At 37.2% G+C, this 18,876-nt stretch overlaps 1 protein-coding gene across 1 annotated transcript in view; it reads left to right on the forward strand.

The window, feature by feature from the left end:
* The window catches only part of EVC (EvC ciliary complex subunit 1), a 108,618-nt gene that overhangs the window by 67,069 nt on the left and 22,673 nt on the right, over positions 1–18,876 (forward strand). Inside the window, exon 12 of the mRNA XM_044680251.1 lies at positions 17,886–18,098. Within this exon, the coding sequence (XP_044536186.1) occupies positions 17,886–18,098 (213 nt within the window). The remainder of the gene's footprint in view (positions 1–17,885; positions 18,099–18,876) is intronic.

Genomic DNA, 18,876 nt, shown 5'->3' on the forward strand with positions numbered 1-18,876 from the left:
TTCGTGTCTCCTTAGCTTCCTCATTATCTCCCAAGATCTACGTTTAATCACAGGGTGAGTATTCCCTCCTCTGCTACATTTTACATCCTGTGGTATACTCCATCTTTATAAAGAGTTATGGCCAAAAAAACAATCATTGCCCACTAGTGATGATGAGTTGTTACAAAACGGTTCTTTTAGAAATAGGCATATAGTCCTTGGATGCCAGATATTTACTTGAAATTCTTCCAAATCTTCTAGTTTGGTAGGACCTTTCAGAACTCGAACCTCATGGACATAACCATCAAGATCCCAAAGCCCCCTCAATGGCATAATGAGATATGAAAGAAGGACTTTAATAATAGTGACATATTCCCCTTTATAAAACTGTAAATCACCAATGAGGTAATTAAGACAATGATTATTATACCCATTTTGCAAAGGAGGAAACAGACAGCCTGATTGAGGGAACTGGACAAGGTCAATTACTCAGAGTCAGATATCCAGGACTCTTGTTTTAGACTTCTTATTTCAAATGTTCTGTCCTTTTCAACGAGCCTCTCTGAAATCTTCTCATATAATTTCATATAATGTGTACATATATATAAAACTATTAATAAAAAACCCAGAAAGTATCACATATGAATGAGTGATGGATTACTGCTTTTATATATAGGAAGAAGGTATTTGGAAATAATTTAAGAGCAAGGTGATGATGTGAAAAGAGGAAACAAGTGTACCTGCATGTTTTCACATCTGTGTAGGTGTCTTGTGGGAAATGTGTACAAAAGCATGAGTCAACTTGTCTGCTCAATTTAGACTTGACATGTTTCCATGGAACCATTTTGTAATTTTCATGGGAAGCCCTCAGGCACCTCAAAATGGGTTTCTTCTCCATGCCTTACCAGTGGAAATCACCTGCTTTACTTATCTCTTTTGAAAGAGGATGCTGACTGTCCATCTTTTATATATTTTGACATAAAAATAAAATTACAGAGGTAAAAAGGGATAAATAAAATGCAATTATAAAGCATTTGCTGTATGCAAACACTGTGCCAAGGTCTAGGCATACATATTAAAAAAGTCAGTCCTTGACCTTAAGGAGCTCACATTTCAGAAGGGAAGATAATGCATTGCAGCTGCAAGGCAGATTGAAAGGCCCAGCGTTCTTTGGGACTTTCATTATGGCAAAGTGATTGGTAATGAAACTTCTTTACTGTCATTTCTATTGTTAAAATAGTGGCAAGACCTTTCTTTTGTAGGTCTTAAATAGCTATGAATGTTGAGGTAGTCAGGGCTGGGTCTGCAAAGAGGTATATCCCCTATATGATGGAATAAGAGACTGGCTTGAGCAGCACAATTATTTATAAGTATCTTGTGAACAGGGTCCTGGGCTGCTGCCACAAGGGCAGGAAATAAACCATGAATTAAGTTGGAGTTCTCTAAAGTTAGGCCACAACAGGGCATTCTCTGGCAGGTCCTTATTTATGATGAAAAAGGCATGTCATCTGAGGACTAGCCTTAGATGATGCAGAAAGGTTCAGGACAAGAGACTTGTCCACCACATGATGAAATTTTTGACCAAGTGACTCAACAGACTGTGGTATATGGAATGGAGAAGAGAATGGAGAAGAGAAGATGCTGCCATGTGTCAGTAAAGGAAACATCTACTTACCAACCCCCCTATTTTATAGATAAGGAAATTGAGGCCCAGGGAGAAGTGACTTTCCCCAGGAAATATACTAGTGAAATAAGAATTATTCCTAGATGGATGAGAGATGATAAATCCCACCTAGTAACCCTCCCAGAGCCAGTAAATCACAACCCTTGAAATTATTAAACCCAAGTTTATTAAGGGGCAGGAAAATGACAAATACGGTCCTAAATCTATCAAGCTATAGTTCCTACCACTAATCTACACTCCCCGTCATGGGCTCTGCTCTTCTGATCTTCTCAAGCCCTTCTTATATCACTCCCTCCTCTTAACTAAGACCCCAAAAGCTATCTGCCTATCCTACTATACTATTAGTATGGATTAGCTAAAAAGGGCTAAAGAGGGAGGACTCACAGATGTATTGAGTCCTTACCCAAAGCCTGGGGTTGTTCCTAGGGATACCCAGAGTCCCAGATGACCAAACCCTGGGATTTACCTTATCCAAGTGGATTTCTGACAGGTGGATCTCAGGCAGATGGTCTCTGTATTTCAGGGAATGGCAGTATACCCCAAGGTAAATACTCCCACACAGGAATCACTAACCTTTCCACAAAATTAGGAATCTCACTGAAAATGCCAGAGCAAAGATCCTTCCCAGCTCAGTCAAAGCCAGATTCAGAACGACAGTTACTCTCCAGTAAAAAATTCCCAAGATCCTTTTCTCCTTGTCAGAATCTTCTCCCAGGGTTTGTGTCCAAATTCTCCTCTTTTCCTCTTAAAGACAATCCACACTTTTCCCTCTATCCCTTATCACTTATCCCTACGTTAGGACTAGATACCAGGTCATCTGCCTGTTAGTCTATGCCAGTTCTGCTACCTTGGACTGTCTTGCCATTCAGATGGCATAAAAGTCCATGGCATGGTTAAACCCATTCTCACATTGTATTAGTAAAAACAACAGCAACTTCAGCAAGAAATCAGAATTAGATAATGCATTATGATTACAAAATACTCATAGTATTACATTTGATCATCACATTTACCTTGTAAGGCAAATATTAATTCTGTTTGCAAGAAATGAGACTCAGGCACTTGCCTAAAGTCAAACAGGGAGTTAACAGAAGAGCTAAGACACAGCCTTGGGGCCTCTGATGCCTAGTTCAGAGCTCTTTCCATGACACCAAGCTGCATCATCTATAGTTTGGATCATAGGAAAAGAAAGAAAGAAAATCCATCCGATAAAAATTTGTCCCTTTGCCCATTTCCCCAACTACTGAAGCATACACTCTTAAAACAAAGCTGTATTATAGCATCTCCCATGTTTCTTGTAAAGTGTGCCAATTTGCAGAATGAAACCTTGCAAGATAGGGAGTCCTCATATTATGATCTCTCTTTTACAGATGAAGAAATGGAATGGAATGACTTAACATGATAGCTAATAATTGTCAGGAACAAGACTTAAACCAAACCCAGGTCTCCTGACTATCAATAATGTATTCTTAGTACCGCATCATGTTGCCTTTTAGAATTTTTCAGTCAAAGCAGAAGGCAGCTAGGTGATACAGCAAAGTACTGAATCTGAAGACACAAAGACCTGAGTTCAAGTCTTGCCTCAGAAACTTACTTGCTATATGACTTTGGGCAAGTCACCTAATCTCAGAATCTGCCTTAGATTCGTCATCTGTTAAATGAGGGTTAATAATAGCATTTGTCTCCTGGAGTTATAGTGCAGGTAAAATGAGATAATATTTGGTAAGTATTTTACAAGCCTAGCTATTATCATAAAAATAAAATTTTCTAAATTTTGCCTTAAGAATTTTACAGTAGGTATTTTGATCATAAAAGTATTATAGTCATTTGTGAGCTACACGAAGAGTCATTTTGACTGTGATTCAGTTAAGGTTTTCAATGACTATTATTAAAGTAGAAAGAATGCTTTAGATATGTCTGGGGCCATAGTCTTTGGTGAACAAACGACTCTTAGAAAACAAATTCTACTTCCGAACTTTGAAGTGTCTGTGATCTTGTTAGTGAGGGCTCTCCATCTTCAGGAGTAGGTTATAACACACCCAGGCTTGCTCATCCTGTACCATTCTTGTCCACGTCCTCCAGAGAGGATTTTAATTCAACATGCTCTTGGCTACCTATTGAGTTCTATTAATACCTATCTCTTGGACTGACATTGAAAATGAACACTGAGCTGAGATTAGAGTCAAATAGAAGGAAGAAAGCTACCTGGATTGCATTTAGAAACTTAAATAAAAATTATGCCAAGAAAATATAAGAGGATATAAAAATAGGATGACTCATCTCTGTGTGGAAGATACAATTTGAGGGGCCAGAGCTTGATTATAAAGCAGGAATCACATTAGACCCCAACTCAGCTTTGAGTACAGCAGTCCAAGGGTTAGATAGTAAACATTTTTTGTCACCAGAGGCATGACTACCAGCAAATGTTTATTCCATCTACAACTCATGAAGGCCATTTACCGAGGAAGAAGTTTTATCTGCCTCAGTGGAAGTCAGAGGAATTATAAAGCCTTTTTGGAGAACTGAAATATTAAATATTCACCCAAAAGAACTAGAGGAAAGTCATCAGCAGGACAGAAAAATCCTTTATGAAAAAGTGATTACAAAAACATGGGCAAGAGTGGCACTTAAGAGATTGAATAGGATCCTGAAGAGGGGACTGGTTTTGTAGTAAGAAGTAAGAAGACCTCATTTCCAATCCTGGTGCTTCCCTAATGACCTGCCTGATTATAGATGAATCACTTCATCTCTCTGGGCATCAGTCTTCTTTTTGAAAATGAGGGGATTGGATCAAATGACCTCAAAGGTTCTTTTAAGCTCTCAGTCAAGGATCCTAAATACTAAGGTGTGGAAGGTTTGCTCTGTGCACTGATAGAGGGAATAGTCATCCTGAGGAGAATATACATGGACGTGAGTGGTTCAGACATTAATTTTACTCCAGACCACTCTATGAACTACCTGGGTTTTCTTTGAGGCATGCTACCAGTCTGCACACTGTACTTGGAAAGCCACCACTACAGGTGATATGGGGCCATACTTCTTCCAGGATCATTTCTATCACCGCAGCACTTGGTATCATCCTATATTATATGTCATGTGAAGAAAATATGTCATTAATGTTTACCATTGGAAGATAAAACATTTAGGGCTGAAACCAAACACTGGGCCAAAATATCCTGTAAAAACTCAATGCTTCTAACAAAAAACATGTTTTTCTTTTCTTTTCTTTTCCTTTCCTTTCTTCTTCTCTTTTCTTTTCTTTTCTTTTCCTTTTCCTTTTCTTTCTTCTCTTCTCTTTTCTTTTCTTTTCCTTCCTTTTCTTTTCTTTTCCTTTCCTTCTCTTTCCTTTTCTTTTCATCTCATTTCATTCCTTTTCCTTTCTTTTTCTTTTTTTGCTTTTTAAAAAACCTTTCTTTCTGTCCCAGTATCAACTCTAATATAGAAGGGCAAGGGCTAGGCAAAAGGGGTTAAGTGATTTGCCAGGGTCACAGAGCTGGAAAGTGTCTGAATCCAAATTTGAACTGAGATCCTCTTGACTCCATGCCTAGTGGTGGACTCCATGCCCACTGTGCTACCTAACTGCCTACTTAAAGAAATTTTCTCAATTATATCTTCCTAAAAACTTACTGTAAAATGGTATGATCACCTTGTTATTCTTTAGTCATGTCCATCCATCTCTTAGTGACGCCATTTAGGGTTTTCTTGGCAAAGATACTGGAATGGTTTGCCATTTCCTTCTTGATTTCACAGAAAAGGAAAGATTTTACATTTTACACAAGAGGAAACTGAGGCAAACAGGGTAAAGTGATTTGCCTAGGGTCTCATAGCTAGTGTCTGAGGCTGGATTTGAACTCATGAAGGTAAGTCTTCCTAACTCTAGATCCAACAATCTATCCACTGTGTCACTTAGCTGCCCAGTATGATCAACACCAAGATATTATCTCAAATATACATATGTTAAGTATATTGTCTAAAATTCTGGTGGTACTGGTTTATAGGTTAGTTCAATGCATACAACTTTTGTTGAGCACCTACTATGATACTAGGCAATGAGGGAGGTATAAATAAGCATGACATTATTCTTTAAGGTCATCATATACTTTTAGGCTTGTATCTCCAGAGCCCAGAACAATGACATGAATTTCATACCTAATAACGGATTCCTTCTCTTGTGGACTTTTCACTTTAAAAGAGGTGATTAAAAATAAAAATAAAAAAATATCTGAATAACTCAGATATTCAAAAGTGATAAGGACAGAGGAGAGGCCCAAACCCCCAATAATACCAGTTAAGGATAGGGAGGGGTTACTTTTTTGCTAAAATTTCCAGTCTTAGGCCAGTGCTTGTTCCATTTTATCAATCAAAAATTTTATCATAGAGATATACTCCAGAGCTCCATTCTGTGACATTTTCTAAGATTAATTTGAAACATTCCAATGCAGTAGACACGTGGGCCTTTACAGGTCAGTTTTGAGAAATCCTAATAGTAATAATAATAATAAATTTCATATAATTTCAGCAAAATGGAAATGGAACAGAGAAGCATCATGGACATTGAAAAGGTCATTGTATGCTTAAATAGCTTGTTCTGCAAGGGAAATGCCAGGACTTCCTTAAAGGTCAATAGAAGCTCCTCAGAACTGAGAAAAATTTATTGTGCAGTTCCAGGGCCTAAGATGGCCAGGTTTGATCTGGTCTGCTGATTGGATAGGAATAGGTTCTAATGTCAACTTTCAAGAATATCTGATGGACATTTCCAAGTAGGCTATTAATAGCATCAGGAGCTGTCTTGATATGCTTTACAATTGGAAAAGTGTATTTGGTACACTTAAAATGGCCAGCAGACAGAAATCATCACAAATATTTTCTGAAGAATCCAGAATCCTAAGCCTTCTTTTCCCAAATCTATTCCCATATTTCTATTAATGGAATCACCATTCTTCCAATAACCCCAGTTGCCTAAAAACCTTTGAATCATGCCTGTCTTTTCTCCCTTATCCTCCTTTATTAAACGAGTCACCAAAGCCTGACAATTTTACCTTTGAAATATTTCTGACCATTACACAAGGCCCAAGTGGTGTCATAGGATTTAGGACAGGAGGAAGTTTTAAAGATCTTCTAATCCATTTTATAGCAGATTAAACTGGGGCCCAAAAGTCTAAGTGATTTGCCCAAGGTCAGACAAATAATAAAAAGAAGAGTTAGAATTCAAACTCTATTCCTTTGACGTCAAATCTAGTGTTCCTTTAGCTATGCCATATCTGCTTTCTAAGTCGTGTCCTTCAGAATATATTGTCCATTTTCTATTATTATTGCTAAAGGATGTTTAAAACTTCAGAGTCATGACTAACTCCTCCCTTTCTCTTGTCTCCAACATTTGGTCAATCACCAAGTTCTGTTGATTCTAAATTTGTAGCATATTTGAGCTAACTCACCTATTCCAAGGTTAGCTGACAATTGATAAGACTTGGCCACTACAGAAAAGAGATGCTACAAATACTTTTGTACAAATGTATCTTTTCCCTCTTTCTTTGTTCTCTTTGTGATCTAGGCTTAGTAGTGATATCATTGAGTCAGAGGGCATAATTTCAAATTGCTGCCAAGAAGGGCTGGGCAACTCCCAGACCCACAAATGGTGGGTACAATTGACCCTTTTTCCCACCCTTCAGAACTGATCATTCACTGATACAAATTTCAACAGGGCCCGCTTCACAACACAATGGTGAACCTTAGGGATCAGATTAATGTTCACACATTTCTCTAAAAGGAAAATTCATGTTGGAGCTGGGCAAGAATCAATTTCTTTTAGTGGTTCTGAGTTAATAAATATTCCTGGGAAAAGGGAGAAAAGGAAATACTTAATCTGTTATTAACTTCTGTATTTATGTTATCCAGGTAAAGGCATCAAATGAGAGGTTATTTTGTTCAGGAAAAGAAAAAAATGTATTATTGTAACTTAATAACTTTTATCATTTTTAATACTTTTTTCTCCATTGTCAAAATTTTTAGGGAAAAGAAAAAAAATCTCTTTCTTTTTTTCAATTCTTTAGTTGGCTTCAAGGGGTGGGGGCAGTGGCTTCTTGATTTTGTTACATGCTAATTATTGCTTTATAATCTTCCTATATGCTGGCTCTGAAGTTTATCCTAACCTCTGAGCCAGTGAGCTGCTTCTAAAACATAAAGCTTTACCTATTCAGTCCTGTGGGGAAATAATACAGAGAAGATATTATCACAAAGGGGTTTAGTCTCCATCCACTTACCATCTTGGCCCAGAAGTTATCAAGCTAGAAGTATCCACCATTACCAGACAGTTACCTGATTTCCAACTGCTTAGAGGGATGGGGGAGATGAAGAAGTACTCCATAGGCTCCTGCCCCTCCCATCTAGTCAAGCCTGCCTGTGTTTCTCCAAAGACCAGGAATTCTTTGATGCAGCTTGAACCCCTCTCAGCAATATGGATCCCACAATGTCCTCTTGTCTCTCAAGAACTAATGACAGGGATATAATAGCTCTTATTTCTCTAAGGTTTTAAAGTTTATGAAGCCCTCTGCTCACCATAATCCTGCATTATTGTCCCCATTTTATAGATGAAGGAATCAAGGTCTTTCAAGAGATGAAGTGATTACCCCATGCCACACTGCAAGTAACAGAGCCAGGATATTATTTGTTTGTTTTTTTTTTAATCTTTACCTTCTGTCTTAGAATCAATACTTTGTATTCATTCCAAGGCAGAAGAGTGATAAGGGTTAGGCAATGGGGATTAAGTGACTTGCCCAGGGTCACCCAGCTAGGAAGTGATAGAGACAGATTTGAATCCAGGTCTCTAGGCTTAAATCCCTCTGGTCTCTAGGCTTAGGTATCTTTTCAATTTAAATCCAGTGTTCTCTTCATTGTACTCTACTTACAAATGGAAACACTTTGACATCCATTATTTTTACCTGTTGAAGTCCTTTTCTTCCTTCATTGCCATTATCAGATGCCACCCCCTCCATGAAACCTTTCCTAATGTCCTACAGCTGGATATTCATTCCAGAATTCTTAGCTAGGAGCTCCCCTATGCCTTTCTCTTATATTAGGCATTACAGTCATTGGTGTAATGACTTCTCTCTACTGCTAGATAAGTTCCTTTAAGTCTATCAAGTCTTAGTAAGTATTTGTTAAATTCACTTTGGAGCATCTAGGCGGCACAGTGAATAGAGTGCTGGGGCTGTGTTAGGTTCAAATATGAGTTTTATACTTCCTAGCTGTGTGACCCTGGACAAGCCACTTAATCTGTTTGCCTCAGTTTCCTCATCTCTAAAATGACTAGCACAAGGAAATGGCAAACTGCTGTATTATTTTTGCCAAGAAAACCCGAAAAGAGGTCACAAATAGTTGAATATGGCTGAAAAAAATGTTTAAATGATGAAATAAATAAAAATTCACTTTAATTTGGTCCTCATAACATGCCTTTAGGTAGACAAAGCAGACATCACCTCTATTGAAAGGAGGAATGAATTGAGGCATAAAATGATTTACATAATGTCACACAAACAACTGTTAAATATAGAAGGAAAGAGAATAAACATTTCTTAAATGCCTACTATGTACCAAGCACTATTCTAAGTATATGTGATATCTCATTTTATACAATATCAAAACAACCCTGAGAGGTCTTTGCTTTTATTATCTCCACTTTATGATTGAGGAAGCTGAGGAAGATAGGGTTCAAATATCTTACCCAGGATCACACAGATAAGTATTTGAGGCTGGATTTGAATTCAGGTCTTCCTGACTCTCCATCCACACTAACACCTATCTGCCTCTAGAACTGGGACTAGAACCTGGGTTCTTCCTAGTGAAGTGCCCATTTTCTTGTTTAATGGGTTTGAGTCCATAATCATGTAATTCTTTTTCTTTCTGAGTCTATTTCACAAAAAAAAAGAAACTGCTTTAGATATTAATTCATGTCATGAAAGAGTTAACGATATTCCCCAAAGCACTAGACTTGAAGTAAGAAGTCTAAGATTTTATGTACCCACTCTCCCATTTATTAGCTGGTTAATCTTGGGCAAATTATTTCCCTTTCTCATCTTCAATTTCCGAATCTGTAAAATAAAGGGATTGAGTTAATTCACCTCTAAGGTACCTTTTAGCAACAACATTCCATGATTTAAAAATAATCAATTGATCCCTTTCTCTGGAGAAATTGGGGCTGGATGTTCATAGAAAGAGATTTCATTTTTCTCTGAAAAGGGCAAAAGAAACTAATGAACAACCTAACATTTCCAGGTTGCTAAGAAGAAAGTATAATTTTACTGAAAGAAATGAATACCCCATTTTCCAGGTCCTTCAATCATCCACACAACCTTTCCAACCCCATCTCTCATTACTCTCCTGAGTCAACTCTGCTGCTCTACTGGCTGACTCATTTACCAGCTCTCTGCTTCTTGAAAACTCTTTTGTTTACTTGTGTTCATGTGGGCCTCCCTGCCTGGAGCATCTTCTGTATTTTTCTCTATCTGCCAGAGTTTTCTTTCTTTCAAGTCCTGGCTCCAGAACTGCCTTCTCTATGAAGCCTTTCTTGACCACCCAGACCTTACCAATTTTTCCCCTTCCAAATTTCTATAACATTTACTGTCTGCTCTATTCATTGGAAACATCCTGCCTAGTATTGTTATCTTCTAATGCCTGTAAGTATATCTTATCTCTCCTCTGAAACAGAGGCAATGCGCATTAATAGATTAGAACACTAGATCTGGAGTCCAAAGACTTGGGTTTGAATCTTATTTCAGACATTAATTTTCTGTGTGTCTGCATTTAAATTTTGATTCTGATACTCGGAAGCTTTGTGACTATGGGCAAATCACTTAAGCTCTATCTGCCTCAGTTTTCACATCTGTAAAATGAAAATAATAGCCTCTACCTCCTCAGACTGTTTAAAGATAAAATACGATATTTGTAAAAGGTTTTGCAAATCTTAAAGTGCTATATAAATGTTAGCTATTAATATTATTATTTCTCTTTCCAATCTCATCACTTTACAGAGATGGCCCAGAGAACGGAAGTAATTTGACCACACAGCTGGTAATTAGCTGATGTAAAATGCAAAACCAGATGCTCTGACTCTCTTTATCTAGATCAGGCTGCTTCTCTCTCAGATCTCTGTCTCCCTGCATCTTCTTGTAAGCTAGACCCATCAGCTTCTCCACTGGAAAAGCAAAGGAGAAGTGATCAGAGATTTAAGAAATTACTGCCCTGATGTTCAGTCCCAAGGCTTCCAATTTCAATTTCAATGAATAAGTCAAACTACATTAAGCACTTACCCTGGAAACTGAGCTAGGCACAGACCAACACCTCTCTACCACCAGTATGTGCCGAGTTCTCTCACACAGTCATTCTGAGCAACCTAACGGATGGGTCATTCTGCTTAGTAGTCATATTTTCTTTACCACTTTCTAAGGAAATCTAGAAGTGTTCTGTAGCTAGTTGGAATTGTTGAATAGCTAAATAATGAACAGACCTAAAATCATAGGATCTGAGAGCAGGAGATTACTTCAGAGATTGTCTAATCAAATGTCTCCTACTAGTTCAAGATTTCTCCCTGCATATCCCCGACAGAGCAGAGACTCTGAATATTCTCCTGTATTCCCTTCAAGTGAAGGAAATGGCAAGGTGGTTTGTATTTGATTTTGATTTTCATTCTGAATATTCTGACTGTCATTCCCCTCTTCGGGGAACATGCCATCAGGTCCTTTTCCCCTCTGCCCTTCTTAATTGCCTCTTGTCAGGCTAATCATCTCTACCTCCTTAAACTAATTCTCACATGCTCTGGTCTCCAGTCCCCTGACCAAGCCTAAATGCCCCTCTATGGATGCTGTTCAGATTGTCAGTGTCATCCCAGAATGTGGCATCTAGAACTGTGCTCCACAGTTCAGAGGTGATCTATCTAAAGCAGAGGACATTGGGACTATTACCTCCCTTATTCTAGAAACTGTGCTTCTATTAATAGATGCTTTGAGTCGTGTGGCAAAAGTCCATTCTCAGTCTTCATCTCCCCAGAGCTCCCCTGGCCATTTCAAAGATGCTGAGGCAGTCAAGTAGGCAATAAAACAAATTAATTTTAGCTCTATTCAAGGCAGAAAATCAATATTTACCCAATGAAAAAATGTCAAAATTAAAAAGGGAAAGAAATGCATTTTCGTGCTCATCAGAGGATAGTAAAAAGAATGAAGCACTGGACAATTTCGCATTGGAAGGCAAAGTTCCTTCACCATTTTTTATTAGAAATAACAGCATCCAATATATTTTATAGTTTTAAAAAATTAACTGTCATCTTAATTTGCTGCTTTCATTTTTGTTGTTTTATAAAAGCCTGACTATGAGAGAAGGCAACTCTTCAATTAAATTAGTTCGAGTATCCCAAAATAGTTAGGTAGAAAAACAGCCTGGAGGGGAGAAGAATCAATACCAACCTGATTCCCAACAGAAAATCAGCATTTCCAGAGGTTGGATTAAGCACTGCCAAAACACCAATCCTTTGGATGGGCAGCCTCACTGTCTGGTCTTACTTTTCAGTAAAGGAGAGTTGTGTTTGCTAAACCAAATCCCGGAATTCTCGTGCTTAAGGAAGAGGTACAAACAACTATGACTACCAGAGACTCCTTCATGTCTTGTCTTTTTTCCCTTCTGGTAGGAGTGTTATAAAGAATATTACAGTTCAGGAACATTTCAATGCCGATGACCCAAAATCATTCAATCTCAGAATTGGAAGGGACCTTAGAGACCAATGAATCCAAGCCACACTCGAATAAGAATCTAGCTCCTGCTTGAAGACCTCTAGCACAGAGGATCTCACTATACTCCACAGCTTCTTGTTCCATTTTTAGATAGCTCCAATATTTAGAAAGATTTTCCTTATATCAAGCCTAATCTTTTTTATTTTCAGCTTCTACCCATTGTTGCTAGATCTGACCCTTGGGCCAAGCAGAACGAGGCTAATTCAACCCATTAGTTCTTTGAAGGTGACTTTCATGTCCATCTTTTCTTTTCCAAGCCATTCATCTCCAGTTTCTCTAACTGATCATTTTATGACATTATCTTGAGACTTCATGATCTTGGACATGTTCCATATTACCATTTTCTAAACTTTGATCCCCGGAACTGAACAGAAAATGCCAGTATGATTTGATCTAGACAGAGTACTGCAACTCACCTCCCTAGCCTCAAACATTATGACTTATCTAAGTCAACCTAAGATCTCATAAGCTTTTTTTCCCCTTTGCTACCACATTGCATTGTGGACTCATTGAATCAGTTTGGAGCTCACTAAAACCTCCAGATGTTTGTCATATAAGTAGTTACTTTTCCCCTTACCATTATCTTTTAATTGGATAGTTGTTTGCTTAGCTATTGATTTAAAAAAAATTATATCGTCCACATTCCCCAGTTATTCCTCTCTCTCTTTCCTCTTTCCTGAAGTCATGCTGGATGACACAGAATAAAACAAATTGCTACCAACCAGCCTCAAGTACTGGGAGGTTTACCCTCAATAGATGAGTCCCTAGGTTAGGGATTCTCTAGCCATAGCAACTTATGAAACAAAGAAAAATGTAAAATTGACGCTTGGCACTGTAGTGCTTCCTTTACTTTCTGTACTGATGGTGACTCTGGAAAGAGGCAGAGCCTTCCACACTCTGGCACAGGATAAATGAGTTGAGCAAAGGCACCTGTGTTTGTAGAGGACAGGAGATGAGGAGCTATGAAGAACAGATGAGGAGTGGAAGGAGCAAAGGTGACCATCTGCCTTGTTGTTCAAACCCAGGTCTTCTGCCTCCAATTGCAATGCTTTTCCCATTGCTGCATACTGCTTCCCATTTGCAATAATTGATGATGATAACGATGATTGTAGCTGACATGCATTATCTCATTTGATCTTCACAACATCCCCATGAGAGATAGTGCTTGTCTTATTATCCTCATCATACAGATGAAATCTAAATTTTATCTCAGAATCTTTTTAAAAAATACAGTCCATTGCTCAGGTGTTTTGAAAAATTTACACTTGCTTGGCATTCTGCATATAGACTAATTTAAGGACACTTATCAAATGAAGAATATATCATTTTAACAAAAGGAAATTTCAAAAGAAACTAAAAAAAGATAATATCTCTGGAAACAGTATGTTGTTCTTTTGTATATGTTTTAATGAACAATAGAATGAATAGAAGCTTTTTTTTCTTTTAAAAGAAAATATGTAATTGCATACTCCCACTAAAGGCTCTTTCCCCAACTGTGATGATGTACTCCAACTGCTTTTCCAGTTTTAGTCTTTCATGCCTCATTTGTTTTTTAGAGACTGAGTCTCCCTTTCTTGGTCAACAGTGCCACAGGTATTCATGGGGCCAAATTCTTTACCGGTCAGCACAGGATTTTTGAATTTCATTTTTAACCTGGCCTTCTTTGCTTCTCCTAAGGCAGTGTTCCCAGGAACTCGGAACATTGGTACTAGATTCTGCAGATACCCAATAGTCTTAGCAATTGCCAACTGCAAGGAAAAGATACTATTTATACCCGTTGAATGACTCTAACTATGCCTTCCAAGGAGAAAATTAAGGCATAGGTCAATTAGGCTCAACATTGTCTATAATGTGGAATGAATTAAAACCCTTCCCATCAATTTTATTACTAAATATCAGTGGAAAGAATCACTTACATGAATATAATATCCCATTTTATATAAGATTATTGCTCACCAAACCACCTTTCTTAAGCTTTACATGGTAAACAAGTGGGGAAAAACAATCCAATAATACTTTGGTATAATACTATTGATAAGACAGAAGTTAAAAATGTTTTAAAATGCTGTAAAGTTTTGAAAAAAAACATTTAGCTACTAAATACATGATCACAAAGAGATCATAAGGAAAAAGACTTGTACAAAAATGTCTATAGCGTACTCTTTGTGGTGGCAAAAAATTGGAAAATGAGGGGATGCCCTTCAATTATGGAATGGCTGAACAAATTGTGGTATCTGTTGGTGATAGAATACTATGGTGCTCAAAGGAATAATAAACTGGAGGAGTTCCATGTGAACTGGAATGACCTCCAGGAACTGTTGCAGAGTGAAAGGAGCAGAACCAGAAGAACACTATACACAGAGACTGATATACTGTGGTAAAATAGAATGTAAAGGACTCCTGTACTAGCAGCAATGCAATGACCCAGGACAATTCTGAGGGACTTATAAGAAAGAACGATATTCACATCCAGAGAAAGAACTGTGGGAGCAGAAATGCAGAAGAAAAACAACTGCTTGATCACATGGGTAGATGGGGATATGATTTGGGATATGGTCTCTAAAAGATCACCCTAGTACAAATATCAATAATATGGAAATAGATCTTGATCAATGACATATGTAAAACCCAGTGGAATTGTGTGTCAGCTATGGGAGGAGGTAGAGGAGGGGAGGGAAGGAATATGAATCATGGAACCATGGAAAAATTTCCTTAATTAATCAATAAAAAATTAAAAACTAAAAACTAAATATTGGGTCATTATCAGGTAAGAAAAGTTGAGAACTGAAGTGAAATTTAGAACTTTGAAACTCAAGTAATCCATTAGTCTCAGCCTCCATAGTAGGTATGATTACATATATGAACTACCACACCCCAGATTTTTATTAAGCACCTTCTGCATACAGAGCACGAGGGCAGGCACTGGGTAAGATACAAACTTCTGATGAGCTAAAAAGTAGCCATCTTCATGGAATTCCTGGTATAGTAGGAAGAACTGTCATGAATAATTTTAATGCACAATATTACAAGCTGAGTTCATTAGAGACATGTATGTTCTTTTTTTTGGTAAAGATACTTTATTTTTTCAATTACATATAATAACAATTTTCCACATAAGTTTTCTGAAGTTGTATGATCCAAATTGTCTCCCTCCCTCTCTTTCTTCCCCCTTCCTAGAGCTGGTAAACAATTTGATCTAGATTATACATGTATTATCTTGCAAACATATTTCTATATTATTCATTTTTGTACAAAAATAGTCATATAAAGCCAAAACCCCCAAATAAAAACCCAAATAAACTAAAGTGAAAAATTGAATGCTTTTGATGCATTCTTAACTAGGGAGCAGAAATTTTTCAAAATTTAAGTAAGAGTTTTGACTCCTTCTGCAGAACAATGGGCTCCCAATTCTTTCTGGAATTAGGGAAAGGGAGCCAAAGTAGATCAAAGGAGAAGAATAAAGAGAGCAGCAAATATGGAAAGGGAATGATTAGAGAGTAGGGGGAGGTGTTTGATTTCCATCATACATTTCAAGTCTTGTTTTTCCCTTACTGATTTTTCCTTGCAAGTAGGAAGGGGTGGAACAAAATGTCTTAATTCACCAGGAAATATTAATAAATTCTAATAACTTAGTATGAATGGTTTAGAGTTGCATAAATTTAAGTGGATTCTGATCATTTAGTATGAATAAGTTCTAACAGTTCAGTTTTAAAGGAATTTATGATCATTTAGTGTGTGGCCCTTCCCAGATGACTTTTCGTTGATTAAGGAGGATGTATCAACCAAAAGGATTCTTACTTGAGATGCAGGCTTTAGGGGAACACACATGAAGGCAAGTGATCCTTTGTCTTCTCTGCCTGGCTTCCAATTGTACCAGTTCACCAAGTCCTTGATTCTAAGCATTGTGACCTGGATAAGATGTTAGATAATTTTAACATTACGTTATGGGTCTCTAAAAAGATTGGTGGTAGATCTAAAGATAACAGACTGAAGGAATTAAAACAATCTCATTAGCAGGAGCCACTTCATTAGAGCTGGAATCTGATTTATTTCACTGAATAGTATCTACTATGAACAAGACACTAGGCATGTCTTTGGTGGGTATAGACAAAAACAAAACAGTGACAGCCTTCAGGGAACTTACATTCTACTGGGTGCACAGAAAAAAAGGGGGGAAATGTACCATATGCATAAGTAAATAGAAAGGTATAAAGAAGGCACAAAAGAGGAGCGGTTTTTCATCTGGGCTTTGTAGATTTCACAGTGGTCTGTGATTTTGGATGGGAAAAAATGCATCTCTATTTTCTCCAACCTTTGTTTAACTTTGTAATACTAGGTATTTTATTTTATGCCTTTAGTGATAGTAGGTGGGATAGTAGATGGAGTTCTGAATTGGAATCGTGAAGTCTTGAATTCAGATCCAGCCTCAAGACACATACTAGCTGTGGGACCCTGGTCAAGTCACTTAATTTTTATCTGCTTCACTTATTTTTTAATCTGTAAAATTGGAGTGATAGTAAATAGCATCTACCTCTCAGCCTTGTTATGGGGATAAAATAAGATAATATTTGTAGAGTTTTTCAAGCCACAAGCACTATTTAAATGCTATCAATTATAAATATGGACTATTAAAATATTCTACAAAGGAGGTCAAAGCCGTCACCAGATTATCGAGAGACTACAGAAAGCTTGTGAACTCCTGTTTTGAAGATTATCTCAACCTCTTTTTTTGGGGTGGTGAGGGAGGAGATCAAACCTGTGATTTCATCACTAAAGGAAGACCTAATGAGCAAACTCTACCAGTGCAAGTCTCTACATGCTCTGCAGTTTATAGTATTAGTTGCCCCAAACACTGTAAAGTTAAGTGACTGGCCCAGGGTCACCCAGATCATATGTGTCAGAAGTGAGACTTGGCTCCTTAATTCTGAGACCAGTTCTCCATCTAACCAGGCAACACTGCCATTCCCAGAGAAAAGTCATGGGCTTGGGAGTTCTCATTTTGCAGATAACAAAGTAGAAAACCAGACAGAGAAAATGACATTTCCACAGTTGCAAAAGGAATGAGCATCAGAGCCTTGATTCTTAATCCATGTCAAGCTTCCTTTCCATGCCACATGGCCCCTGATTACTTTTCTAAGGCAGTGCAATCTGTTTAATTAGAAATCTTGAACCCTTGAACTTCATCTCCCAGAATCCTTTTCCCTTCATCCACATAGTGTCCTTACATATTGTAAATAAGTTTGCTGTGACCTTGCCCTCTCTCTCTCTCTTCTCTCCTGACCTTGGCTTGGTTAGCTCCCTTTTTACTCTAACTTTTTATTTTCCTTTACTTCAAGTTATTTTTAATAAAATTTATAAAATATACTTGGGGTATTTGGATATTAATTTTTAATCTTTCAAATCCTAAAGGTTCTAGGCTGTTCATACAGATTTTAATTTTTCAGGAACTATATAGCAGCACCATCCAAACTTTTGAAAAATTCATAGAAGAAACATTTCTTCATACACTCTTGGAAATGACTGGCCTTTCCTTGGGAGAATGTGAACAATGGAGGCAAGATGTCCAACACAGTGGAGCCCTCGACTTGGAGAAATCAGATCGCTTCCGAGAAAAGCAATGGACGCTTTTCCAAGAACTTCTTGACCAAGAAAAACAGGTATTATACTTGATTATAAAAGCCAGATCCATATCACTCTGAAAACCTGAAGACTCAAGGTTGTAAAAAATAGAGTTGAATATATATAATAAATATAATATGCATGTGCACATCCATGTATTTACATAAGAAATACAAAGCATAGAAATATATTGCATTCACCTGTGTTTATGTGTAATTGCATATATATCAATTAATAGATGTCTAGATATTCATGTATATATAATATATATCCACATGCATTCATATATATGCACATTTATGCATAGTTATGAATGTGCATATGTATGTTTGATTTATATATGTTATATATCTATAGAAAGAAGGAGAAAAAGAGACCACAGGACAGAGACAGAGAGCTACGTCTCCAATACTCTTTATAATAAATCCCATGAAGTTGTTACATTATTTGAAATTGAACTATGTATTTCCATTGAGCTGGAACCAATGATCATATTTTACATAGTGATAACCTCAAATGGTGCAATTTCAAACAAATGATAGCCATTCACAAGATTAATTATTCACATTAATTGAGACTTAACTGAATTTAGACTAGATAGATAGATAGATAGATAGATAGATAGATAGATACAGACAGATAGATAGATAGATAGGTAGATACAGACAGACAGATAGACAGACAGACAGACAGATAAATAATTTTGTTTAGAGATTCCACTTGCCTATATGGTGTTCTTTACAATGTCATTATTTTTAAAATTAGCTGAATTTAGAAGCCATGGTTTATTTAAAAGTCATAGACTTATTTCATCTA

This window comes from Gracilinanus agilis, chromosome 6, assembly GCF_016433145.1.
Source record: "Gracilinanus agilis isolate LMUSP501 chromosome 6, AgileGrace, whole genome shotgun sequence".
Classification (NCBI taxonomy): Eukaryota; Metazoa; Chordata; class Mammalia; order Didelphimorphia; family Didelphidae; genus Gracilinanus; species Gracilinanus agilis.